General features: G+C 33.6%; 3 protein-coding genes across 5 annotated transcripts; all 3 read right to left on the bottom strand.

The window, feature by feature from the left end:
- Positions 1–5,892: 5,892 nt before the first annotated feature.
- LOC104888255 (protein BOBBER 1) lies at positions 5,893–10,088 on the bottom strand. Its single transcript, XM_010673161.4, has 6 exons — positions 9,625–10,088; positions 8,085–8,257; positions 7,955–8,003; positions 7,095–7,261; positions 6,361–6,444; positions 5,893–6,229 (listed from the first exon to the last, which is right to left on the bottom strand). The coding sequence occupies exons 1-6, from the start codon at positions 9,995–9,997 to the stop codon at positions 6,191–6,193; spliced, it is 885 nt and encodes a 294-aa protein (XP_010671463.2). The 5' UTR covers positions 9,998–10,088; the 3' UTR covers positions 5,893–6,190.
- A 1,669-nt stretch (positions 10,089–11,757) lies between these two features.
- Positions 11,758–17,729, bottom strand: LOC104888253 (wax ester synthase/diacylglycerol acyltransferase 6). 3 transcript variants are annotated; one of them, XM_019248508.3, is made up of 7 exons: positions 17,069–17,729; positions 15,054–15,647; positions 14,265–14,331; positions 14,048–14,151; positions 13,365–13,583; positions 13,048–13,185; positions 11,758–12,019 (listed from the first exon to the last, which is right to left on the bottom strand). In XM_019248508.3, exons 1-7 carry the CDS (start codon positions 17,288–17,290, stop codon positions 11,858–11,860), a joined length of 1,506 nt encoding a protein of 501 aa, XP_019104053.2. In that variant the 5' UTR covers positions 17,291–17,729; the 3' UTR covers positions 11,758–11,857. The 3 variants fall into 3 exon arrangements, with proteins under 3 accessions (XP_019104053.2, XP_019104054.2, XP_057249504.1); XM_019248509.3 differs by having other exon boundaries at positions 15,054–15,167; positions 17,069–17,725; XM_057393521.1 differs by having other exon boundaries at positions 15,054–15,650; positions 17,069–17,209.
- A 2,018-nt stretch (positions 17,730–19,747) lies between these two features.
- On the bottom strand, positions 19,748–22,956 carry LOC104888254 (F-box/kelch-repeat protein At3g23880). Its single transcript, XM_019248507.3, has 2 exons — positions 21,689–22,956; positions 19,748–20,038 (listed from the first exon to the last, which is right to left on the bottom strand). The coding sequence occupies exons 1-2, from the start codon at positions 22,801–22,803 to the stop codon at positions 20,008–20,010; spliced, it is 1,146 nt and encodes a 381-aa protein (XP_019104052.2). The 5' UTR covers positions 22,804–22,956; the 3' UTR covers positions 19,748–20,007.
- Positions 22,957–25,909: the final 2,953 nt, after the last annotated feature.

Below are 25,909 nucleotides of genomic sequence, written 5' to 3'. Positions count from 1 at the left end.
GTGTTGTTGTTACAGATTTGGGCATGGGAGCACATACACATTGGCAGACCTCGGATTTCGAGGGTGCGGGACCCACCTCCACAGTTTGACGAGGCCGTTCCTATTTTAGGCTCCCAGCATGTTCCGGGGATTGACCCCTTAGCTGTCAGGTAATATTCAATGTCTCACATTTGTTGACATTCTTTAGTTTCATTTTTCTCATGGATAATGACGTATATTCTTTTCAGTTGGCTTCGAGTACACATCAGTAGGTCCCACACAGCAGGTGGGCTTCCTTACTACAGGGATGCACTTGACCATCAGACGGACGAGCAGGTACATAGGCTCGTACTTGCCTAACTTATATACATTGGTAGACTCTTCTTTTGCCTAATATTTGTAAGATTCTATTTTTTGTAGATGACTTGGCACCATATACTGATGCGAGACTGGCGTTGTTACCTGCTATATGTCGAGCTGATCGACATGTATGGCGCACAATGGCCCCACTTATCTGTTTCGACATTGTAGAGTTCCATTTCCCTGGTCGAGTTATGCGCCAGTTTGGATTCGAGCAGACGATTCCCGCACCTTCTGATACGAGCACAACCCTTCATGCCATAGATCGGAGGTCGAAGAACAAGAACTATCCGCTCAGACATCGACCTTACATTGCACATTGGATGAGCGCGAGGGACACATAGTTCAGGGCACTCCTTTTAGTGGTCGTACTCATGCCTTTGACGAGTATATGATATGGTTTCGTCGCATCACGAGGTTACGCCTGACGAATCCATCGAGGCGACCACCTTCTACACATTATCAGCCTGCGTCTGCAGATATAGTACTGGTAAGTTCACTGATTTTTAGTTGCACTTTTATTTATTTATACAACTATATAATATGTATTTTTTTCTTTCTATTCAGGCACATACTTTATCTGATATTGCTCATAGTGCGGTACTGTGCTAGAGGCTTTGAGTCATTGCCTCCAGATATGGTGCGTGACTTGTATGCGCAGACATTGCAGACTATGAGGGGACTGTGTGTTGATGCTGTTGGCCGAGCTGGACATGGCCACATCGTACAGGGCGTGCCTACTTCTGCTGGATATACATCGACTTCTACATCTTCTACGTCTGCTGCCCATATATCTACCACGTCAGCTTTGCTTTCACCTCCAGTCACTCAGAGGGCCTATCGACGACGTTCTGACACTACTCCCCCTTCTCTTGATGCATTGCAGAGACTCATGAAACCACACCTAGCTCATCTACACCTTCACAAAAGAAGAAGAGAGGGTTTTAGAAGTTTCATTTATTGTTTATGTAGTTAGTTAACATTATTTTCTCACTCTAACTTGTAACTAAATTTTTTTTACATACATTTGAATGTGTATGAACTTGGTGATGAGTGATCAATGTGTGGCTTATATTTGGTGTTGTTGAATGGAATTTGGTGCTGGAATTGCAGGTTGGATAATGTTGAAATTGGAGGTTGGATAATTGTTTGGAATTGCTGGAATTGCAGGTTGGATAATGTTGAAATTGGAGGTTGGATAATTGTTTGGAATTGCTGGAATTGCAGGTTGGATGTTTGTTTGGGATTGCTGGAATTTTTTTGGCTATCTGGCAGTTGGCCAGTTATGTGGAAACAATGCAGTTAGGTGTGTAGTGGGTACAAAACCGCTACTCAGAGTAGCGGTTTTAATGAATGAACCGCTACCTGGAGTAGCGGTTTACCCGAGGGAGAAAACCGCTACTCAGAGTAGCGGTTCAGTCATTAAAACCGCTACTCTGAGTAGCGGTTTATGTGAATGAACCGCTACTCGGAGTAGCGGTTTTGTTTGAAGTAAACCGCTACTCCGAGTAGCGGTTTACCTCCGTTAAAACAAAAAAAAAAAACTTTTTTTCCGCATGCCGTCCTACGTGGACGGTACGCTGGGAAATAAAATTTTTGTGGCACATTTTGGGAATTAATCCCCTTTTTGGCATTATTGAAGGAAAAAATTCATAAATATGATCTCACACACATAAATATGGGTTGATTGATTAATAGATAACAAGTGTATAAAACACAAAAATAAGAGTTCTTAAAGTACAAGAGAAAGAAAATTCACTTTTTTCTATGAACAGATAAAAATAATTTTTTTTTTATTTTTTAACTAGTTATTAAGTTCGGCCTATGCCCCGGGTAAAAAACATTTCATTTATTAATATAATAATTTATGATAACAACACTAAATACAACTTAGCCTAGTGATTAAAACTTTAGTATATGTACTTGAGGCCGGTCTCCCTACTCTATGCGATTTCTTAATTTATTTATTTTGTACATGGACTACATGAACTAAAACTCCATAAGAAGAGCGCCACGTGACACAATTTCTTGTTCTTGCACGCCTTTTAATATATTTGTATAGATGCTAAGCGTACTTCAACTGCTTAAGCTGACACACTAATTAATATACGCTTCAACAATTTGTTTTTACAAATTGATCCTTGTTAGTGTTTTATCATTGTTCGGGCGGTATATGTGCATATGATTGCAAAACGACCAAAATAACAAATTATATTAACAGATGTGATGAGTCGCAATCAGTTTGTATCAATCACAGGCTCAATTATTATTTGAAGAGGAATAATGGCCAACGCCTTTGTCTTGATAACTCAATGGAGTATTTTTGGTACCCACCAAATTAACCTGCCTTCCCTTATTTTCACTAGAACTTGCACTATTTTGCAGTACTTAGGTACTACAAACTCACATTATAGTACTTGGGTAGTACAAAACTAAACTTTGTTTTCATAATAAGAAATGTATCATCTAAAGTTCTTAATTTCTAACGGTTTTAGCTTCTAATTAAGCAATTAAGCTTTGCTTCTACACATCATCACATGAGTCATTTCGTCATTTCATCAAGCTTTTTCTTTCATGATATCGGAGGGTTAAATATTCAAAATATTCGCAATTTTTTGTTTTCCATAGTAAGTATTGTAGTTTAAAAGGCAAGCTACCCTTTTTATAAAAGTGGTTTTTAACACAATAAAGTTAGAGTAGTACCTAAAACCTAGAATTAAATATTAATATATAATCTACATCAGTATGCTTAGTTGCACTCTAACACTAAACACAATACAAGGTAATACAAAAATGATTATTTAAAAAATATTTACTTTAGAATATCTAAGGGTATTTAAACATGAATACACAACAAACAAAAATTTTATTGTGTGAACCAATCCATACAAGAATTACTACATTGAATTACCTTACCGCGTTTTGGGCATAATACCCCGAGTCTTCCTCCCCTTTAGGCTTTAGTTGCCTAGTAAAGTTTTTAGATAAAAACGTGAAGGCATGAAGTTCCTTTTTGGCAATTAAGGCATTGTTGCTACAAGCATCTATAAGTTCTTTATTAGTTCACATACACAACCATAGTATGAACCCTACTGTTTTAAAAGAAATTCTATTGAACTCATTAACACTTAACAGTTGGTGGAGTCGACTAATGTTATGTTAGTTAATGCTATATGTCACAAACTTCCTTAATTAACATGATTAACCTTGCTAGTATAAAAACCGTTAAGATAAAACTTGCTAGTATAAAAACCGTTAAGATAAGAGACCGATAAACCTCCAACAGCTTCACAGTTTTAATAATAATTTTTTTTACATAGTATTAGAAGCTATTAGTTTTACTCCGTAACAATGAAATCTGAATTACCTATGTCTTATATGAGATAAGAAGTGAATCATTGATTAGATTTCCAACCCTCAATATACGACATCTTGAATCTATATAATCATATAGGGTATGTTATCAAGTATCATGATGAGTCATAAAATTCTCATCACAAGAACAATAGTTTGGGAAGGTATGCATTACACCTATATAATTTAGAAAGGTACACTCAAAAAAGTTTTGGAAGGACCTTTTCTAAGGAGTTAGGACCATTGCAAAGTTACAACCACCTTCCCCAAACAAGACATAAATAATAGTGGCATGGCATCTTGAATGTGCATATGAACTTTTAGAAGAAAATGGCATTTTGATAAGGACCTATGTGGCATTATTAGCCACGTGTCGCGATGTGGTTGGGGACATTTAGAGTTGGGAATGATGGTTGCATTACTTCCTCTATGATATGCCTCTCTACGGCTCTTCCTTCCCAAAATTGTCCACCCATTCCTTCAACTTGAGGAAATTCCACCACAACAATAAACAAGTAGGCCATCTTTGCTCTATGACCCTCCAATAATAGCCTTGTCAACAAATATCAAACAAAATTTCAATAACTGTTAGTGTAACATTATTTCAATCATGTATGAATGACAAAGTGGCATTTTTTCCCTTTTTAACTAAAGAAATCTAGGCATTGATTTTGATCATCACCATAACAACTAATTAACTCTTAACAATTAAAATCTTTTGATTTAACTTTTGGATTAATGTGTTTATATATACAAAAGAAAATAAGTTTTCATGTTATTAAGATCCAGTCTAAAAGTTTGACGAATTTAATATCTTTTAACCTCAATATCTTTTTGACGTAAATTTAACTTAAAACCTGAACTCTTTAAAATCTAAAGCCTACATGACAAATCTAAAAAGTAAATATTTGTTCCAAACATAATTTACCACGTTCTAAATCAAATTATCTCGACTCAAAATTTACGGACTCCAAACTAGATTACCCAATTACCAATCGTGCAACTAACCATGTTGAATACAAATGAAGCCTAATGACTCCCTTCCAACTTAAGCTTTAATTGTGCTATTTTGGTATATGCTCCAATTATATGCCATATCATAACATTTGAAAAGTGTTCTAAAGTGTAACTACAATGGGAAAAAACTTTATCTACCCAGTAAGTCAACAAACCACTACTAATAGAAATAAATAAAAAGTGGAATCCAACTCATCAATTCTAATAGTTTCTTAATACTCTATTTCTAGTGTGTTAAATACCCATCGGGTAAATGTAGCATTGCCTGCTACAGTGCTACTAATCTACTACTCCCTCCGTCCCATAATATAGTGCCTATTTCATTTTTTGTGGGTCAAACTTTAAAATCTTTGACCGAATATTCTCATTTGTATATATAGAAAAACATATTCATGTGGGATCTTGTTACATTCGTCTCAATGTGTAGTTTCATAATATCAACTTTTTATATTTTCTATTAATACGGAATTGAAGATATTAAAGGTCAAAGTTGCATATTGAAGACTATGTAAAAAAGAAACAAACACTATATTATGGGACGGATGGAGTACCATGGTAGTCTTTCATTTCCAAGAGAAATGCATTCCGTCATGATTCACAGAAATGACAAGTCGACAAGTAGTTTAGCAACTGCTCCAGCATTTCATAAGTTTGTCCACGAGACCACGACCACATGTAGCATCACTTCTAGGCTTGCGGGATTTCAGACTTTCATTATTAACAGACAATCAGCCCTCTCAAGTTGTTGTAACAATATTAACCCCCACATTCATCGCACGAGAATTCAAGTTGTAATATACTTCTAGAAAACAACAATGAGCTCTCCTTATCCTAGTCATTCACTTCAATTATTACTTTCATCAATGCAAAACGTAAATGATTAAAAATGTGGTTGATTAGACGAAAACATTTACAACAATCAATGATTTTCAGAAGAAAACTCAATTCTAAATTCATTTTCATTTGTGTAGTTGCAAGGAAACTGACGTTTAACACATATTACCTCTGTTTTTTTTAGTTGCAACAATCAGACATAAAATGTGAGTAAAAAATGTCTAATCGTTGCAACAAAAAAACAATTTTCCCTTAGCCCAATTCAAACCAAACAGAGAAAAGTGTTTGCATTCTCTTCACCTTACCTAAAACATCATCTAAATCACGTTATGAGAGAGACAAAACAGATTAAAAGAACGAAATCATAAAAAAAGAGTCATACTTGCAGCTATAACATTACATATATGATTGAACAGGACCCGAATCAAGCGCAGGATGCACGAATGTACTGCTTAGCAAACCGAATATCACTTGCATATAAATAAGAGTTAAACAAAAAGCAATGTTCCCCTCTTCATGAGACATCTACCCTAGAGACTGTAACTACTATGAACAAGCTCAGTATTAGACATAACAAAAGCTTTCTTCAGTTCCTGTTTCGAGAATTTGCCACCCAAAAAATCATAGTCCATACCGACATCGATATCTAGTTAAACTTCGCGTTAGAAAAGTCCATTTCCGGATGCTGCATCAATTCACAAATCATAAATTAGATATGTTCACTGAAAATTTAACAATTATACTTTCATTCTCAAGAATGAACAGTTCTTTTTTTCCTTCATTAAGGAAGAGTATCAACAAACACTAACTAATTACCTCGGACATGAACTTCTTCAGCATGTCTTGCTTCTGCATATCATCACTTGTGGGCAAGCCCATGGATTTTTGCCTTTGGTCAAACTGCATAACAAAAAACATAGATCATGAGATTCATGATTATCAGCAATCTAAAATGAAAATACTTCATTTCTTAGTAGCTGGAACTTGGAACAACTACTAAGAAATTATAAATGACTTATCATTTCTTATTGGAATTATAAATAGGCGATATTTCAAATACATTAATGACTTCATAGCGTATTTGTGTACTGCAAACTCATCTGAGTTCTGGAAACGGACAATCAGTTGTTTACATGAAGAAGAATTTCAAACTCAGAATTGGCCTAATTATTCCAAACACAATTCAGAAGGCCCATTGAATAGTGAATTCGAAATTACATTTGTACTTCAAGTTCACAACTGATACAGATTCCTATGACTTTCCAAACCTACTAGTGGAATCAAAATTCTAGACTTCACAATTTCATTGTTTTTCCAAACACTGGACTTGACATTATATTTCAATATCCAGATATAAATTCAAGAAAATCAAAAGAATTTTGAGTTCCCAACCACTATCTGAGGTTAATCTAACATCATCTTACATAGTAACATTTTTTTTTTGCAAGTTAAAAATATGGTCAAGTTAGTATACAGTATAGAAAAAGACATAATACAAGTTCATTATTACTAGCAATTCAGTTACAAGTCGGTTTCATATGAAATCTTACCATCATCTTCTCAACAGTTGACCTTGTTTCAGGGTCCAAGTCAGACAGCTTACTGCTCTCAGGTTCAACCTTCTGAGTGTCGATTTCAGGTTCACCTTTGACCAGACTTCTCCACCACTCCATTTGATCATGCTTTGTTAGCAGCATAGAGATTGACTTTTGATCCTCTGAATAACAAACAGAAAAATATCAATTACCAAAGCATTCAACCTGATTTTGTGTGCGCAATATACAACGATGCTAGTGCAAAATTCAGCCCCTGCCAAGAGCTTGAACCAGGGCAACTCAAACTTGGTGATGATAACCCTTAAAAGGTTAACCTTGATTCAAGTTACGGGATACTTCACTACCTCCCCAATTCTTGCCTCACTCTCTTTAATTCTCTCTCAGTGATTTTCTTTGGCACCACAATCAGTGGTGGGACCAGAATTCATACAACATTTATTACGCCACAAACCTTGTTGCTTTTTTCAATGGACAATGTTGAAGGGCTGAGAAAGGGTAGACGAACGGGGAAAAAACCCTTGGATTCAAATTGATTAGCAAGAACATCAAATTCACGGATGAGCAAAGTTCAACTAAAAGTGGTGATGGATAAGCAGCCTACAATATAATGATGATCCATAAATCACAGAACCAGATTTTATTTAAGTAATATGTAATACGGTTTCAGCAGAAGAGGACCAATTAAACCTGGTTCCATGACTTATTACTTGCTATTAAGGTGTACAAGAACGAAATTTACATATTCACATGTAAGAAAGGATAATAAAGAACACTAACAGGCAAGTTCAGTTACAGAAAGTTAATAGCCTTAGAATGAAGCAGAGAGGAAGAGATGTGGAAAGATATGTACATACCCAAACTCCAAAAACAATCATCTGGCTTAACAGGCTTGAACAATTCACCCTGCGGCAAATAAAGATCAAAAGGTCAGAAAAGATATAACCAAGCACGCAAAAGCTTGGATTAAAATTGAAGAAACCCTACATCGATGATGGGAGGCTGACCCTTGAGGCCAACTTTCAGATGATTCTTCTTTATCTGACAATCGATAAACCTAGACTTTGTTCCAGGTGGAACAGGAACATTAACAGTAACTTCTTGCAAGGACTGTATCCATGAGTAGTTCTCGAGATCTTGACCATTCCCACTGTTTGGAGCTGAATAAAAAGAACTGTGTCAATTATGTCTCAACAATTTCTAACATATAGACAATGATATCACACATGATCAACATAAAACTATCAGTAAGTGTTCCCACACAAAAAATAAGGTTACAAGGTTACCATAGACGGAAAGCATAAAGTATACCAAACTCAACAAGATGCACTCATCAGAGCAAACTTGTTGCTCACCCTGGTTTCATGGCATTATAAGTTAGAACCTACCTCAATTGCAAAATTTCTACCACTTTTTGGGTAGAACCAAATGTGGTGCATATCAACCTTTAACATTGATTTCAAAACCATGAATTGTACACGTTCCTTATGCGATAACACAAGTAGAATGACAAATCATACTTTGCTGCATCTACATGGAAGAAGTATGCACAGGCAACTACACAAGATCAAAGTGTTTCTATCTGTCATGTTCGATTAACTTTTGGAATGGAGTGAAATAAAGGGGTGGAACAGTATGTTCAGTCACACTCTGGAATACGGAACAAAATTGAGGAAGGTAACATAAGATAAGGAGGGTAAGAGCTTGGTGAAAAAAGTTACCCTAATGAAACATAAACCATCATCCAATCCCTCATACCAACGAACGGGGTTCACTGTTTCCGTCTCCAACACTTGAAATATTCTCATACTAAGCATGCGCTTAGGTAACTATCATTGGATCGTTTAACAAATGTAAGTCCCATGAAGAAAAACGCGGCCATTGTTCTCTATATCACTGTGAAACTTTCTCAAGTCCCCATGATAGTAACAGGATAAACTCTACCAGAATCCCCCAAAAAAGTACATGAAAACCACCAGAAGACTCACTATTATGTATCAACAGCAGGAAATTGCGTACATCAATGCAGTAATTAAAAAAATACTTCAGCAACATTGTCTACAATCAAGACAATCATAATTAGAGATTGATTCACACTCATTCAATTTACTCAGCAACATAATAAAAGTTAGCCAATTTCAAACATTACTGTATCCAAATTACAACTTACAGATTCACAATCTCCAATATCAGCAATCAGATACTCTCAAGCACCAAAATATGCCAAATTAAACAGAAGAAAACAATTGCCAAGCACGAAAACCATTACAAAAAGTCACATGAAATCCTCATATTTGCAGAATTAAACAAAATCCATGCCACATTATAACATAACAAAAACTCTTCCTTTCCTATTTCTTCAGATTAGGATCATGAATCAACGATATAATCAACAGTCAATCAAAGTTCAACATAACAAGCAACAAATCTACACCATAATAAATTAATAATATAACAATGTAGCCGTAATCGAATGCATAATCTCAACAATCATATTAAAAGTAATCAGATTCATGAATCATCAAACCTTTGTACTTAGATTTCTCTGTCTCTTCCGCACTCTCATTATCATCAACCTTCTTCTCCAAATCAGATGAAGACGACGACGCAGCAGCAGCAGCGGCGGCGGCGGCGGCGGCAGATTCATCTAGAAGCTTCTTCTTCTTATTCTCGACTTCTTCAATGTACTTCTCCTTCACTTTCTGAACCAGAGAAACAACATCTTTCGCAGATGATTCCTTAGCGAAAAAATCGGACTCTTTTGAGACGAATTCGAGAGTAGATTGAAGAAACCCTAGCGGATTCGAAGGATCGAAAGTTGCTGAAAATTTCTTTGAAGGTTGCTTCTTTTCTGGTTGTGGTTGGTGTTCTTCTTCCTCGTAATCTGAGAGTATCGCCATTGTTGTGATTTAGGAGAGAGAAAAAGAGCTTTTTTTTTTTTGGACCGAGGAAAGTGAAACAAGGAGAAGAGTTGAAAAGGGTTTAAGGGAGTTGTATATATATAGAGAGAGATTGAAGAGGTGAAGAAGACTAGAAGAGTAGACCTTTCAGAAGGTTCCGGACTCCTGGTACGATTAGGAAAATATAGCCGAATAGGATCTCTATTATATAAGGCAACACATGGGGGACACCAAAAAATAGAAAAAGGAAAAAAAAAAGAAAAAAAAGAGGATAACTAACTATTTCATTTGAACGGAGGGGGAAGTAGGACATTTAAACTCAACATCAGTTTTTTGAGAAAATAAAATGTAAAGATAGTTTTTGTATCCAATTAATTTTATTTTTTCTACTTTATTTGTTATCACGCGTTCGCACGCATTGCGTGCATGTAAGACTAGTTTGGATATAGTTAAACGTCGCTCTAAAATTTCTTATAAATTGTTGGATAATGTTATATGTAGCCCTTAGGGCTACATATAAGCATTAAATACATTTCTTTAAATGGAAACAGTTTAAGAATTCAAGACACATTTTCACATCAATTGAGGTAATAAATGCTTGATTTAATATTTTATTTCCATTATAAGCACCTTATACATAGCCCTAAGGGCTACATATATCATTTTCCAAAATTGTTTCGGATTTACTTTTATTTTACTTTTTTTATTCGGATTTGAGGAAAGTGAAACAAGCATTTTATTTTTTTTCGACCACTCGCCAACTTCTGCCAACATCTTAAAAACTCTATTTAAATTAAGGAAAATGATATATGTAGCCCTTAGGGCTATGTATAAGGTGCTTAAAATGGAAATAAAATATTGAATCAAGCATTTATTACCTCAGTTGATGTAAAAATGTGTCTTGAATTCTTAAACTGTTTCCACTTAAAGAAAATGTATTTAATGCTTATATGTAGCCCTAAGGGCTACATATAACATTACCCTTAAATTAAAGATATCTTGGCCTAATGGTTAAGATTAAGGTGCAGTAAACGATAAATTACAGGTTCAAATTCCCACTCTCTTCTTTGCACTTTTTTTGGTTTTGTTTGAGAGGACCCTTCTTTGTACTTTATAATGCCTTCATGAGTCGTGACTCATATGGAGTAAAAAAAAACTCTAATTACAAAGAATTTTTTTTTTGAATAATGCAAAAGTGGTTTTTAATTCCCAAAATATGCCCCCCCCAAAAAAAATTCCCTGCGTACCGTCCACGTAGGACGGCACGCGAGAAACTGATTTTTTTTTTGTTTTTGCCCAGAAAAACCGCTACTCACAGTAGCGGTTTATTTAAAAATAAACCGCTACTTCAAGTAGCGGTTTATAAATATAAACCGCTACTTACATGGGCAAAATATTGCAAGCACATATCAAACTCTGGAGTTGGGGATTACTTCAGTCACTACTTGATTAATGAACCGCTACTTGAAGTAGTGGTTTACACTAAACCGCTACTTCAAGTAGCGGTTTTACTTAAGTTGAAAAAAAAAAAAATTCACGTGCTGTCCTACATGGACGATACGCAGAGAATTTATTTTTCTTTTTAGCATATTTTGAAAATTAAAACCCACTTTTACATTATTCAATGAAAAAATTCAATTAAAAACCCACAAATCATTGTTAAGCAGCCAATTAGAATTTACAAATTTGATATAAACAAGATAGATCACCTTTGACCAGATTCATATGCATATGCATGCAATAATAGAATGAAAGGAATCTGATCATTAATTTAATGTTGTATTGTTTTGGGAAAAAAAAGTGTGTATTGCTCTATATATAATTAATCTATTCGTGTAAACAATACATTTGTTCTAATTTCTAGATATGGAAGATTTTCTTCTTTTGAGCTGCTTCTTTTGCAAATGCAAGAAATTCCTCAATATCATCACATAGTCTGTGTGGTTCAGGAATCACATTTTGATCAACTGCTAGAACCAAAGTCATTTGATCCATATAACTCTGAAAATGGACTGTCAAAGCCTGCAACAGACCAGATAGAAATATTACATCAATACCATATAATTATTTGACCTGCATAGAAGTATATCTTATTCCCTTATTGCACCATCCTTTGTTCATACACAAACAACAATGCACTTTTTTTTTTTTTCTATTTTACCATCTATAATAGACTTTATCCTTGTAAATCAACATGGGTAATAATTATCTGATTATGTTAATATTGCGAGGGTGTGATAGAAAAAAAAACTCGTCAGTGTAGGATTGTAATTTAATGTATTATTATCCAAATATTATTGGTTTCTGTTAAGTTTCTCCTTCTGATAACTAATCATAATCTTAATATCGGTCATTCCTTTTTTCATTAATCAATCATCTCATTATACTACAAGGTTTAGGAAACTCCGTTAAAGCACTAGTAATAGTGGACTTCTCTTATCGCTACAATAGTATATCATATATGATATTCTATCAAGTAGGATAACTACGTTATCTTTAATAGTTTCCTAACATGTTTAGGACTTATATATGACTATCATTGTAAATACTTCTAAATATGATCATTAGAAGAATACTTAGAGTTTTCCCTAAATCTATTAAAGTTTTTAGGTGATCGAATATATACTTTTTTACGTGTTAAAACCATTTCTTTCTAAACTATTAACTTAATTAGAATACCAATTCTAATATCGAAAAGATAATGAATCTAGTGTAGACAAAAAAAAAAAGAGTTTATTGTGAATGATGTTCCATATGAGATTTTGTAACATCTTTATGCAATTACTAATTCTTTTTTTTTATTAGGAAAGATAACTAGTCCGAAGATCAATCCCTGTAGGCTACTAGCCTGCAGGGCACACCCGCTCAAAAGCTGGGTACAAGGTTAAACAATCCAGAATTAAATGTCCAACATATTTTGTGATGAAGATTCGAACCCTGGGCAATGCCCTGAAATTCGGGGTGGTACTCCATTGAGCTACCACCTCTCCCTCATGCAACTATTAATTCAAAACAAAAGGTAATACTTATGCATGGTAATTGCTACATACATGTGGGTGGCCGTAAACGCTAGGAGCAAGGAAAGTCATGGGATGACCATAAAAGCTTATTTCTTCCTTTGGACCGACTACATTTGAGAAGGACAAGGTAGCATTGGATAGAGCTCTGTGTGTTATAGTAGCAGTAACCTGCAAAACTATGAGGTTAATATTACTTTCATACAATCATATACTTACTCCGATTCATTTTAAATGCAACAAAGGAGTATTATTTGTAAGATATAAAATATTTATTTGTTGCATTTAAAACGAAAAGGAGGAAGTAGTATATTCATTATGCTTTTGAGCAAAGTATCATATATACATACCCCAAGGCCTAGTGCCTTTAGAATAAATTCCGCGCATATAAATGTGAAAACTGCTTCGAGAGATTGTTTCTTCTTGTCGATGGTGGTCTTAGCTTTGCGTATGTAATCTAATGGGTCGTCTCTTAATGCAATGTCGAATGGGAGAAGGATGTAACCAATTGAGTTCCCCCATTCCCATTTTCTCTTGGGATCGTTTGATTCCATTTGTTCTGCTAAATCCTGTATAATTACCCGTGTTACTAAGCGAATTATGCGCCGGGATAACTCAAATTAAAGGATGTACAAGGTGACATACGATATATGTAGACGACTCATTTTTCAGGGTCCAAAAATCTTAAATAAATTGATTATTTATTGGCGTAGCATTTTGAGGTACTACTATTATCTACCAACTAATGCAATTATATAAATAACTACCAACTTCAGCAAGAACTATCAAGCCCTTTTCGCTTCATCTAATTTAAACTGAACTAAACTACAAAGTAATGAAAGTATAAAGAAGGGGAGGGAAATTCAAACATGTGACCTAAAGTTCACATCACCTCAATCTTAACCACTAGGTCAAGACATTCTTGATATTTACGTCGCTTGTAATTATAAGCAAATACAGAATTGTTGTAACATGATATGTCGGAGCAATTTCAAAAGCAGAATTAGAATGAGTAATGCTGCTAGACTCAAACCTGAATTTTGGAAGTTGGTCTGATGTTTACAAGGAGGGTTGATCTAAGGCGGATATGTTGAGGCAAATGATTTTGCTGGACATTTTGATCTCCTTTAGACTCACCTGAATGTATGAACATGTGCATTAGCAAAATTATTGATGACATTTTCTTATAACTTACAGTTTCATAAAACTCAATTAATGAAAATTCTAATGTAAGCTTGTTGAAGACTGACCATACTTCCTGTTAAGGTAACGCGACAGACCTGCCTGAGTAATCCCCACAATCACATCGTTTATCGTCTGAAACAAGCATCAGCACCAGTAATTACATTAGAACAAACTAGCTACATTTTACTCGGAAATGGTCACAAAAACCACCCAAAACTTGTAGGTTTCCCAAACAACCACCCTAGAGCCTAGAGGTGATCAAGGTGAGCCCGACCCGAAAATTAGCGGGTTTTGGGCACACGTTTTTGGCCTGTGATCAGACCCGACCCGATTTTTTGGGCAATAATTCCAGGTTACGGGAAACCTAGATTTGAAAAATTAGGGTAATTTTCAGCCCGACCCGAAAATGTCCTGAAAAGCCCACTAGACCCAGCCCGAAAGAACTGGCTTTGGCGCGAATTTTTTGGCCCAACCCGACCCATGATCACCTCTAAACCACCCCATAGATCAGATAGGCCTCGACAACCCTATAGGCCTAGGGCAACCCACCGGTCAACTTACAAACCTAGAGGAGGTTCCATACTAAAATCAATAGGCAATATAAAGAGTAGCTCCTCTAGCTTATAATGTAGTACTTTCTTTCTTCTTTCTCTAAAGTGGGACAACTCACATGTGCACAACAAACATGGAGTTCAACGGTTTTCAATAAACCTAGCTAGAAACTCAAAATGCACAACAACAACTGAATATAACTGATTAGTTTCATTAGTAAACCTACAAATTATGGGTGGTTTCTTTACACAATACCCTTAAATTAGTTCTTTTAAGTAAGCATGTAGTAAAAGAAAACATACCACATTCATGACATTCTTCACCAACTTGATATCATCCAAGCTAAGAATCCTATACACAAACTTTTTAGGACCCTTTTCAGTCCCACGAGAAGCTTTCACAGGAGTGTTGGTGTCCTTGAGAAAAATCATAGTAGCCAAAAAGAAGCATAAATCTACAATAGTATTCCACAACATCTTCAAAGCAAACCACAACCACAAGAAGCAACTTAACAACCAAAATGAGCTACTATTCTCAAACAACTTCTTCTTCTTCTTGTCCTCTGTAGGAAACGTAGGAACTGCGTTCGGATCCGAGGTTTTTCGAGTACAAGCAAGGACTAGGGACATAAGAGAAACACCATCTCCTATTGAATGGTGTATTCGGAAGATTGCAATGGAGTTAGCATCCTTTGTTTTGATGTTTAGGATGTGGATTTCCCATAGTGGCTTTGTTAAGTCCATGGGAGTTTGAGTTAAGTTTGTAACATAGTCTTCAACAAATTTATCTGGTGAGTTTATATGAGAATGCAAATTCGGAACAATAACATGATCATCTACGTTCACCTTGGTACGAATCCATCCAACTGGTTTGCCATGTTTCTTGGGATGAAATACCTACTTTGGTTAATTCAATAACATGGTAAAGTTAATGCAAATTCAAAGAAAAAAGTACACCTTCTTATACAAATTACTGAATTAGAACAAATTATTACTTCCATTCTTCCATAAGATGAAGGTAAAAATGTAACAACCACTAAGTTATGTACTCCTTCCGTCCCAAAATATAGATCCTGTTTCTTTTTTTGCACAATTATTGTCTGTTTGTTGTTTTTGTTTTTTTCGTAAGTTATTTCGATGTCAAAAAAAAAAATTATTCTTCAAAAATACAGTTTAATTTGAAATCTTGAAAATTTATCCTTAACTTCCTCCCTTCTGTAATAATTACGACATTTTTCATTGACACGTTTTAAAAAAATCCATGTGAATAAAAAAGAAATAGCGATAAATGAAAAGTAGGATCGTACGTCGTACCAATATGATAAGATACAAATAGAAAGAATACATTACTAAATAAAGGAATGTTGTAATTAACATGAAACTTTCTATGAAAAAAATCTTGTAATTAAAAAAGATGGTAGGTTATATTATAAAATCGACACAAAACAATACTATTTCTGTTTTTTTTAGTTTATCCGTTTCATTGGACACACATGCTAATGTACTATTTTAAACCTCTATATCTATAATAATCAATAAGCAAAAATTACAAAAAGTTGATATTATAAAAATATACATTGAGATGAACCTACAAGATCACGCATGACTATATTTTTTTTTCCTTAAATACAAATCACATAAAATAAATCAAAGTTACATATGTAAATAGTATCAAAACTCAAAACGGATCCTCTAAAAAAAACAAAGGAATAATTCAAGATATCCATAAAAAGCAAAGTATTATTTTCTCAATTTCAAAATATAATTATCGTTTTTATTTTGAAAGTCAAACTTTAAAAACTTTGACTATATATTCTTATTAATGTATACAAAAAAACATACTTATGTAAAGTTCTGTTAAACTCACCTCAATGTATACATTCATAAATCAACTTTTTATATAATTTTTTTCTAATTCGAAATAGAATTACTTCCTCCGTTTTTATTTAGATGTTACATTCAAATCACGGATTCCTAGGTAATTTTTGGAGAGGAGAGAGATAGAGAGAATGAAAAATAAAAGGGTCCCATGTAAACATGTGATAGGAGAGAGATAGAAAGAAGTTATTACCCAAAATAAAAGTGTAACATCTAATTTAAAACTTCCTAAAATAAAAATATAACATCTAAAAAAACGGAGGAAGTATTATATATCAAAAGATACATCTTAAATACCATACGAAAAGAAATAAGAACTACAATATATTTTAAGATGTCGGATGAAGTATAAAAGAAAGACAAGGTTGACTTTCACGTGGTGCTAGAAAAAGAATGTAATAGAACCATGGAAGTTAAAGCTGTATTATAAGATAACTTACCAACTTGCTGGAGATCCGAGGATGCTTAACCATGGTTTGGTTAATCCCATCTTTAATAACCTCAACATTAATCATGGTTTTACACCCAACCATAGCTATTATACAGCAGTTCAGCTGCGGCGCGTGGAACAAACGCGACGCCGGACTTAGCGGCTCCACCACCTCATCTTCTGTTTTATTTCTTGTTGTGTTGATCGGCTTCAACCACTGCCCACACGCCATCTGGCGTTAGGTTATTGGACAGATAAATCCCTATTTTTTTGGTTTCTAATTTTTATTTTCTGACCATATAAGTTAGAAGTTAGGAGAAGAGAAAGGAATATGAACACAACTACTATAATTTACATTTTTTTTTTTATATATAACCCAAGTTTTTTTTCCTTTATTTTATTTTTATGCTTCGCTGTCATATGAAAGCTGTATCGAGAACATCTCATAGCTTTTAGAGCTGCTCCATCAAGGGTGATTACAGAAAGATTTTTGGATAATTTTGTTCTATTTTAGTAGAATACTAGCTTATTGATAGAGAATGGGAAAACTAACTTTGTCTATCTATTAGAGATCGATAGTAATAATTAGTGGAGTTCAACTTAGTAAAATTAATTATTTCAATTTATGATTTTTAATGGGTAGTTTACCACCATAGAAAACTAATACTACTACTAGTTTCTATTTCGTAAGATTATTCAATGGTATTAATTTATAAGATATCCTTATATTAGATCCTAGAGGTTTTGAGTTTAACGAATTATCGTTTGGTTTGGGGTTTTTAGGAAAGGATAATGGAAACAAATAGGTTGATTTCCTTACTTGTTGTTTGTTAGCACATTTTAATAATTCCCTTTACCCTTCCTTTTCTCCCAAACTCCTCTACTTCCATTACCCACACCCCAAGATTTCACTTACCCTTTCCGTCCTCTACTCCATGGTCACTTTGACCAATGATTGACCACCACCCCAACCACTAGAACAACCATCCCAACCACTAAACAACCACACCAACCATCGTCGCACTACCCCCAGCCATCGACACCATCTCTCATCGCCACCCTCACCACCAAACCACACCCACCGCCAACCCTCGACACCAGCCCCACGCCAACCACATGCCGGAGATTCTCCTACCCCCACACCCGAACACCCACCCCAAACCCGAAAACCCACCCTCATTCCTGAAAACACCACCACGACACCCAAAAATCCACCCATATTCTCGAAAACCCATTACCACACACCGACAATCCACCTCCGACAATCTACCCCGAAATCCAGCCATACTCACTAAACAAACGAACCATGACCCATGAAAAACCAACCACCCCGGTAAGTAGATCTAAGAAATAGAGAGAAAAAGTTCCTTCACCGCCACACAAAGGCCACTCATCCACCTATAAGCATCACCATATTAGCAATGAAAGAGAGAGAGAGAGAGTCAATCAACAACGAAACAAGGGAATGGGTGGGGCAACGACGCCGAAGGAAGGAGAAGGGGGTGGGGGAAGCAACGCCAAAAGAAGAAGAAGGCGGTGAGGGAGGCGCCGCTGAAAGATGAGGACGGTGGTGGGGGAGGCGGCACCGAAAGAAGGGACGGGGGTGGCAGCAAAGTGATTTTATTTTGAAGTAAAAGTGTGGTGGTGGTGGTGGTGGAGGTGGAGAGGTGGTGATATATTAAGGTTTTCCTTAGATATCTTGAAATAAACAACATAGTATATCTAAGGGTTTGCTTTTCCATTTTCCTTGTTACCGTTTCTTAAACCCTTACCATTTCCCCTCTGTGAACCAAACGCCCCCATCAACACTGATAAAGAAAAAAGTTAAATAATGGCATAAAGGAATCATAATTAACGAACAAGAATTTTTTAAATCATCATCAACATGCTTTTGCTTAGTAAAAAAAAAAAAAAAATTCCCCGTCAACAATAAAAAGATAAGAAATTCATACAAGGAAAATGATGATAAATTTTTCCTTGAATGTAACCTTTTATTAATGTAAGTCTTGTGTAAGACTGTCTTATCATAAATTAGTGTAAGTCAATCTCACTTTATTTCGTAAAGATTAAAAGGGTCATTTTGTACGTTAAAAATGTCATTTTGTATATGTTAGAGGGTCTTTCAATGAATTAAATTAGGTCACTTTGAGATAATGCGTCACCCTTGTCTTAAAAGGGTCGTACTATAAGTGGCTCATTTAAGACAACAAACCCATGTCTTATCATAAATCAAATCATGGTAAGACAGTCTTATATGAAACTTAGAGAATTATTAGATCTTTATAAATTAACAAATTTTACCATGATAAAAGTCCCTCAAGAAAGAAAACAAAAGCTTTTATTAAAGCCATAGATATAAATAATTCATTTTTTTTTTTTTGTATAATTAATTCCTTCCCAACACATTATGATAGTATAGTTTCTATATAAACTCTGCTGTATTTAGAAACAAGTACACTCAAGGCATACTTGATATTTCTAGATTTTTTTTTATAAGGATAAAAAGCTTAGGAAACTCCCTCAACCAGGAAGCCAATCTAAATGTTTTATATTTAGAACTATCAAACTAGTAAGTAGATTTTATCCTAAATAATAAATATACTCATGGATATACTACCATGTTGCTCAAATAGAAGAAGTCAAAAGATAGCTAACATATACAGATTAAAGGTGAAAAGAACGCATTCTAAATTTGTGAATGATAATCATTTTCAACATCAAAGTTAATTTACAAGGTATAAACACCAAGAAAGATGAGAAAATATACAAAGAGTAGAAGAAATTACATACCCATATTAACCATATGACAATTGTTTTAAGCATATTAGAAAGACAATATGCTTTGAGCATCAAATAGCGCATAATTATGTGTATTGACTATGATCAAAAAAGTTGCTTTAATCACAACTATTTCCTGCTCCTATGACTTGATTTAAGCAGACTTTGAAGTCACAATTCTGGCACACACCTCACGTCCTCACTGATTGCATGACAATGTAATTGCATTGTTAACGGAGTTAGTTATATACATTATTATGTGTATCTACCAAAAACAGATTTATATTAATTCACAAAACAACCATTTGTTTTTTTTTTTTCTGGACAAGAAGTTCATGGAACCTAATAATAATTGTATGTTAGCCTTTTGATGTTGCTAATAGAGGTTCTTTCTATATGAGTTATTATCACTGTGTTATGTGTATAGTAGATAATACTATAATAGTATGTAACTGTAACACAACTTGACATCTCTAGTTGATTCCACTCTGGCGCGTTTTCTTCACATAAGTGACCAATGAACCTTAGTGATGCAAGACTCCCTGGTTAAGGATCTCTTTAGCTTGAATGTATCCTCTATTTTGATCTTCCTCTTTTTTCACGAGCATGAGCAAGACTTCTAGTGTTGGGAAAGTCACAACCTCGTGAATATTACAACTAAAGAGGTTTGTGTTAAGCTTGAAATAATTAAATTAATTAAATTAATCTGAACCAAACTTATTAGACCTTGATTGACCTTTATTGAAACTTATTTTTGAGTGTTGTATTAGACCTGATCAAACCTAGTTTGAAATTATTGCACCTAAAACTTATTTTTTAAGGTGAAAAGAACACACGAACAAATGGACTAGTTATGTGTGATAAATCTACCATCTTCTCTAGATAAACGATCTTGTAACATTCAACTCATTTGTACTCTATCAAAGTTTATGAACTACGAAGAAAGATGAATAAGGAAAGTCAAAACTCTTACAAGCAAGCTGAATATAACTTATTTGAAAATATTGATCTCTCATTATTTTTAGAGTTTTTCAGTTAACAATTTCACCATGATAAAACTCCTTAAAAGATAATCTAAATGTTGCAACTATTGAAACATGGTGTATGTTTGTCTTTTCAATCAACAATTTCACCATGATAAACCCCTTAAAAAATAAAGTCAAAACGTTGCGACTATTAAAAACGGAGGTGGTATCCATTAATCCATATACGAAGTAAATAACCAAGTAGTACTTGGTCTAATAGTAAGATTTGTATCTCATAACCTCACTAGAGGCACTTTGAAAATGGGATAATATACGATCTAAATAGAGTTTTATCTTAAATATACTCGAGTGTATAATAATACCATATGGCCTAACGGACAATGTCAGGACATTGAGAGCTAACCCCTACAAATTTGTGAATGATGAATATTTTGAAGATCAGAGATAAAATGTTTGTAAAAAACAACATATCTATAAGAACTTAAGCTCTGTAATGATACTCCATCTGAAGTTATCCACAGACAATTCAGATCATATGTTTACCAGGTAATACAAGTCTTAAAATCGAGCTATAAAAGCACAGAAAACTGTGAGCTTCAACCTCGAGTGTTACACACTTTTCTGAAATATAAACAATAATCATGTAACATATGAATATTAAGTGATGACAAATTTGATGTTCTTTAGTCTTTACATATGACTTCAATTAAAAACATGTGCAATTGAGATCAAGAATCATGCATCCATAGATCAGTAAGCCATCATTCAATAGTTGGCTTAACAGCTCCTCTTTCTCTATGTTCTGTAATTTCACAATGCAAGTATGCAACTTGTAATTCGAGACAGAGGGAGTATGCAGACATTACCTATCAGGTGAAATCAGACTCGGAGTATAGCTCAAGACGCGAATGCTCCTTTGCTCGTTGAACTTGACAAGCCGAGTGTACTCTTTAGGCGATGAGCTTAAATCAACAAGTCCAAGTTCATGATCACTTGACTGTATCAAAAACTTACCAGCCTTACTAAATCCAAACACAGCACAGCAAGATCTTAAGTCCATGTCTCTATATAATCCAATGTATTCAATCTGTCCATTATGCTTTAAAATCGATATACTTACATCACCACGGTTGGTGAATCGAACCATGGCTAAGAACCCTCCCATACAACCTAAGAATCGAAAACTGCTTAGATACGCGTCACCAGGAATCAGCCCGCGGATTTCATTAAACCTTTCACTTGCTAAATCGAAACCAAAAATCCCTTGTGAACCGCCACGTTTATTCATGATCCAATACAGAGTCTCATTGATCAAAACCCCAGCCAAACAAGGCATTGAATGAAGGGTAAAAATAAAATCATCAAGTTTATCATCATAAATTTGCTTCCATTTCTGGGTTCTCAATGAAAAGACATGAACTAGTATATTTTCTTCTACTTGGCTTATTCTAACAACCTTATAATCATCAATTGAAGTTACATACCCAAAACCCCAAGCACAATTTTTACAACTTTTCAATAATGGGTATGAAAATTTACTCCATTTTTTAACAATAGGGTTCCAAATAATCAAGTAACTCAACAAAGAATGTAGTAACAATAACAACCCATTACATGATCCAACTACAATAATCTCATCATCTTTGAACAAACCATCAAAATCAATGTCTAATTGAAATAAACCCTTTTCATAACTAGCAGAAATATCACATTTTTCCACATCTTCATCAAAAGAATATAGAAAATAATCATTGCCAGATTGAATAAAAACACAATTTACTGGGGGAAATTGGTGATAAATTGGGGATAATTTGAAGTGGGTATTACCAAAATTTGAAGAGGAGAGAGAAAAGTACCATTGTTTAGAAACTGACTTGAATTGGAGTATGGATTTGATGGGTAGCCTTGAAATAATGTCATATATAATCAGATCATGAGGGAGGTCCATTTTTTGGATGAAAGTGATCATCTTTTTTGTCATCAAAATGTAAATTACAACTCCATTTAACCTGCATTGCTTGATATTATTTCCATTAATGGCAGTTACCCATCTCACAATTTTGCTCAAAAGATTTACTTTCTCTCTCCATTATCTTCTCCTACTTGTCCACTATGTAGCTTATCCTGGTTGTATTTATCATTGTAACTTTTGATGGGTTCAAGAATATAATACTTCCTCCGTTCCGTACTTTTTCACGTAATCCAACGCGCTTCTTTAGTCATTAATATCTATAGTTGTGTACGCGAAGGCCCGGCCCTGGGACAGGGCAGGCGGGGCGCCCGCCCAGGGCCCAGAAATCTGCCAATGGTTAAGTAGTTAATCCAGCGTTAATGGTATATATATATTTGATTGGAAAGATGGTAGTTGATTTTTGCGGGAATGTTGAGACCACAGGTACAACGGTTCGAATCCTATTATTGTAGTTGTCTATTAATTTTGTTAATTGTTACTTTCCTTTTCTTTTATATTTTATTTTTACAATATTTTCAACTTATTTCTTCATTCCTCTCTACTATCATATTATATTATTTTATTTTTTTAGTCAGTATAATTGTATATCTTATATACCTTGAAATTGTAAATTATTTTAAAAAATAATGTCTACAATCTAAAGCCAATACTTAGATTCTTAATATTCTTTATAGGTGTTGGGTGATAAAATATATTTCATATTTTCGATTTTATTCGTCAAGTTATTAGTTTATATAATTTTTTAAAGGCTACTTCATTCGTCCCACAATAGTTTGAACGCTTTGTTTTTTTGTTTGTTCCATTTCAGTTTTACATACTTTTATTTCTGGCATAGGCCCACTATTATTATGTGATCTCTCTCATTTTCAGTAAAAGATACCCACCAACTCCTATTACATACATCTATTTTTTTTTAATAAAAATAACATTTGATAACCACACTAGAACTTATTTCTTAAGTTACGTGACCTAATAAGTGTACTGATATTTCTAGGATGGAGTGAATATTAGACATATATTAATCATATAAAAATGAAAAAGTTTTTGTTTTAAGAAATAGTTGTTGATAAACATGAATTAGTCGATTCTCAAATATTTTTTATCCTATAAACATGCATATTTTGTTAAAGATATTATGCATTAAGGGCCCTTTTTTCATTATTGCCCCGGGCCCAATAATATTCAGGAACGGCCCTGTGTACGCGTAAAAAATATAAAAAAGTTATAATTTGATAGTATGCATCGAGACGAATCTAACAAGATCTCACTTGACTATGTTTTTCTTTATATAATAGCGATAAATTGGAGTCAAAATTGATCAATGAATAGTGTCATTTCATCCAATGTTTCATTTAAAACAGAACGAAGGAAGTAGAATAGTTTATTTTAAAAAATAAATCAAAATTTTTTTGGATCGAGAGAAACTGAAGCGAATGAAACTCAGCTGAACTAAACTGAGAGGATCTGAACCGGAGAGAATTACTGAAGTGATATAATTGAATTTAGAGAAACTGAACCGCATGTAATAATTAATAACTAAATTGAACTGAACTCAGCTTTTCTTTTCGGCATAAAACAACTAAATTGAATTGAAGTGAGGGCTTTTATTTTCGGCATAAAACAACTAAATTGAACTGAACTGAAATGAACTGGATTGAATTAAATTTAATTGAATTAAACTGAATTGAATTGGATGTAATAAATATGTAAATAATATTCAAGTAATAATAATATGAACATTAAATAATAATTATAATGATAAGTAATAGTAATACTAAATAATAGTATTTTGTATATTTTTAATGATAGTTATAAATAAATAATATTAATAATCATAAATTAATAATAATAATTAATGATAATAATGATAATTAATAATAATTATTTTTATATTATTTTTATTAATATATAAATACCTGATGATGATTTTATAATAACAATAATATCTAAGAAGTAAATTATTATTACTATTTTAATAATTAGATTTAATAATATAATAATATTTAGTAATGAAAATAATGATTTGGTCGGACCACGTAAAACTGCATCATAAACCGTTTTGACGCAATTTGATTGGTTTATGGGCTAAAAAATGTGGGTTTATTTGTGCTTTTGATCTAAACTTTGTTCCTCCTAATAATAATAATAATGAGTAAAGCTATAATAAACAAAATAATATATAGAAATAATAATAATAATAATAATAATAATAATGATAATGATAATGATATAATAATAATAATAATAATCATAATAGAATAATAATAATAATAATAATAATAATAATAATAATAATAATAATAATAATAATAATAATAATAATAATTAGACCAACATAATAATAATATTTAACAAAATGGTTATAAAAGAATGAAGCTGAACTGAAAATAAGTTGGGGAGAACAGGACATGAACAAAATAAACTAAACCGAAAATAAATCCAAGAACTGAGCTGAACTAAACTGAACTGAAATAAGCTGGGGTGAACAGGGCCTGAACGAAATAAACTAAACCGAAAATAAATGTCATAAACGTAAAGTAGGGAGATATGATAACAAATGATAGATTTTGCAAGGGAATTCTTACTTGTTAGTCAATTAATCATATACCGTAACTAATTTTATTAGGAAAAAAAATCAGTAACAGAGCTTTTATTATTAAAAAAATAAGTAAATCCAAGTAAAGGTAACTATTTTCAAAATTAAAGTACTCTTTTAATCAATTTCTAGAAAAATAAAGAGTCTAAAAGATGGAATTATAGTTGATATACAATACCTAATTCAAGTAGAAAACTTATGAATTTGAAAATCTAAATACAAAACCAATTATGAGTCGGATTAAACTTCTCAAACTTTTTGTTATATAAACTCTCTATATATTTCATTACATTCATAGTATTCATCAGTGCAGAAAAAAGTTGATCAATTTGTATTCTATTGACACAACTTTAGTGCTTTCAGTTAATACCAGAAAATTTACCATGGCAAAAGGTACGATACTCTTTAGTCTTTGTTTCTTTTTTAGTAGTATTACACCATAGTTTTTTATTCTATCTAGATAAAATTGTATAATTGGTTTAGTAACACCAAATCCATGAAAATAGAGAAAGATCGAAG

Source organism: Beta vulgaris, chromosome 3 (assembly GCF_026745355.1).
Source record: "Beta vulgaris subsp. vulgaris cultivar EL10 chromosome 3, EL10.2, whole genome shotgun sequence".
Classification (NCBI taxonomy): Eukaryota; Viridiplantae; Streptophyta; class Magnoliopsida; order Caryophyllales; family Amaranthaceae; genus Beta; species Beta vulgaris.
This window is presented reverse-complemented; position numbering and strand designations above follow the sequence as displayed.

Coding starts and splice junctions, on each gene's coding strand:
- LOC104888254 (XM_019248507.3), bottom strand. CDS start 22,803: ATGACAAAAAAGATGATCACTTTCATCCAAAAAATGGACCTCCCTCAT. Junction 20,039..21,688: donor AGTCTGATTTCACCTGATAG/GTAATGTCTGCA, acceptor TCATGCAATCAG/TGAGGACGTGAGGTGTGTGC.
- LOC104888253 (XM_019248508.3), bottom strand. CDS start 17,290: ATGGCGTGTGGGCAGTGGTTGAAGCCGATCAACACAACAAGAAATAAA. Junction 14,332..15,053: donor TGAAGAATGTCATGAATGTG/GTATGTTTTCTT, acceptor TGCTTGTTTCAG/ACGATAAACGATGTGATTGT. Junction 14,152..14,264: donor TTACCTTAACAGGAAGTATG/GTCAGTCTTCAA, acceptor TCATACATTCAG/GTGAGTCTAAAGGAGATCAA.
- LOC104888255 (XM_010673161.4), bottom strand. CDS start 9,997: ATGGCGATACTCTCAGATTACGAGGAAGAAGAACACCAACCACAACCA. Junction 8,258..9,624: donor AGAGAAATCTAAGTACAAAG/GTTTGATGATTC, acceptor CTTTTTATTCAG/CTCCAAACAGTGGGAATGGT. Junction 6,230..6,360: donor TGAAGAAGTTCATGTCCGAG/GTAATTAGTTAG, acceptor GAATTGATGCAG/CATCCGGAAATGGACTTTTC.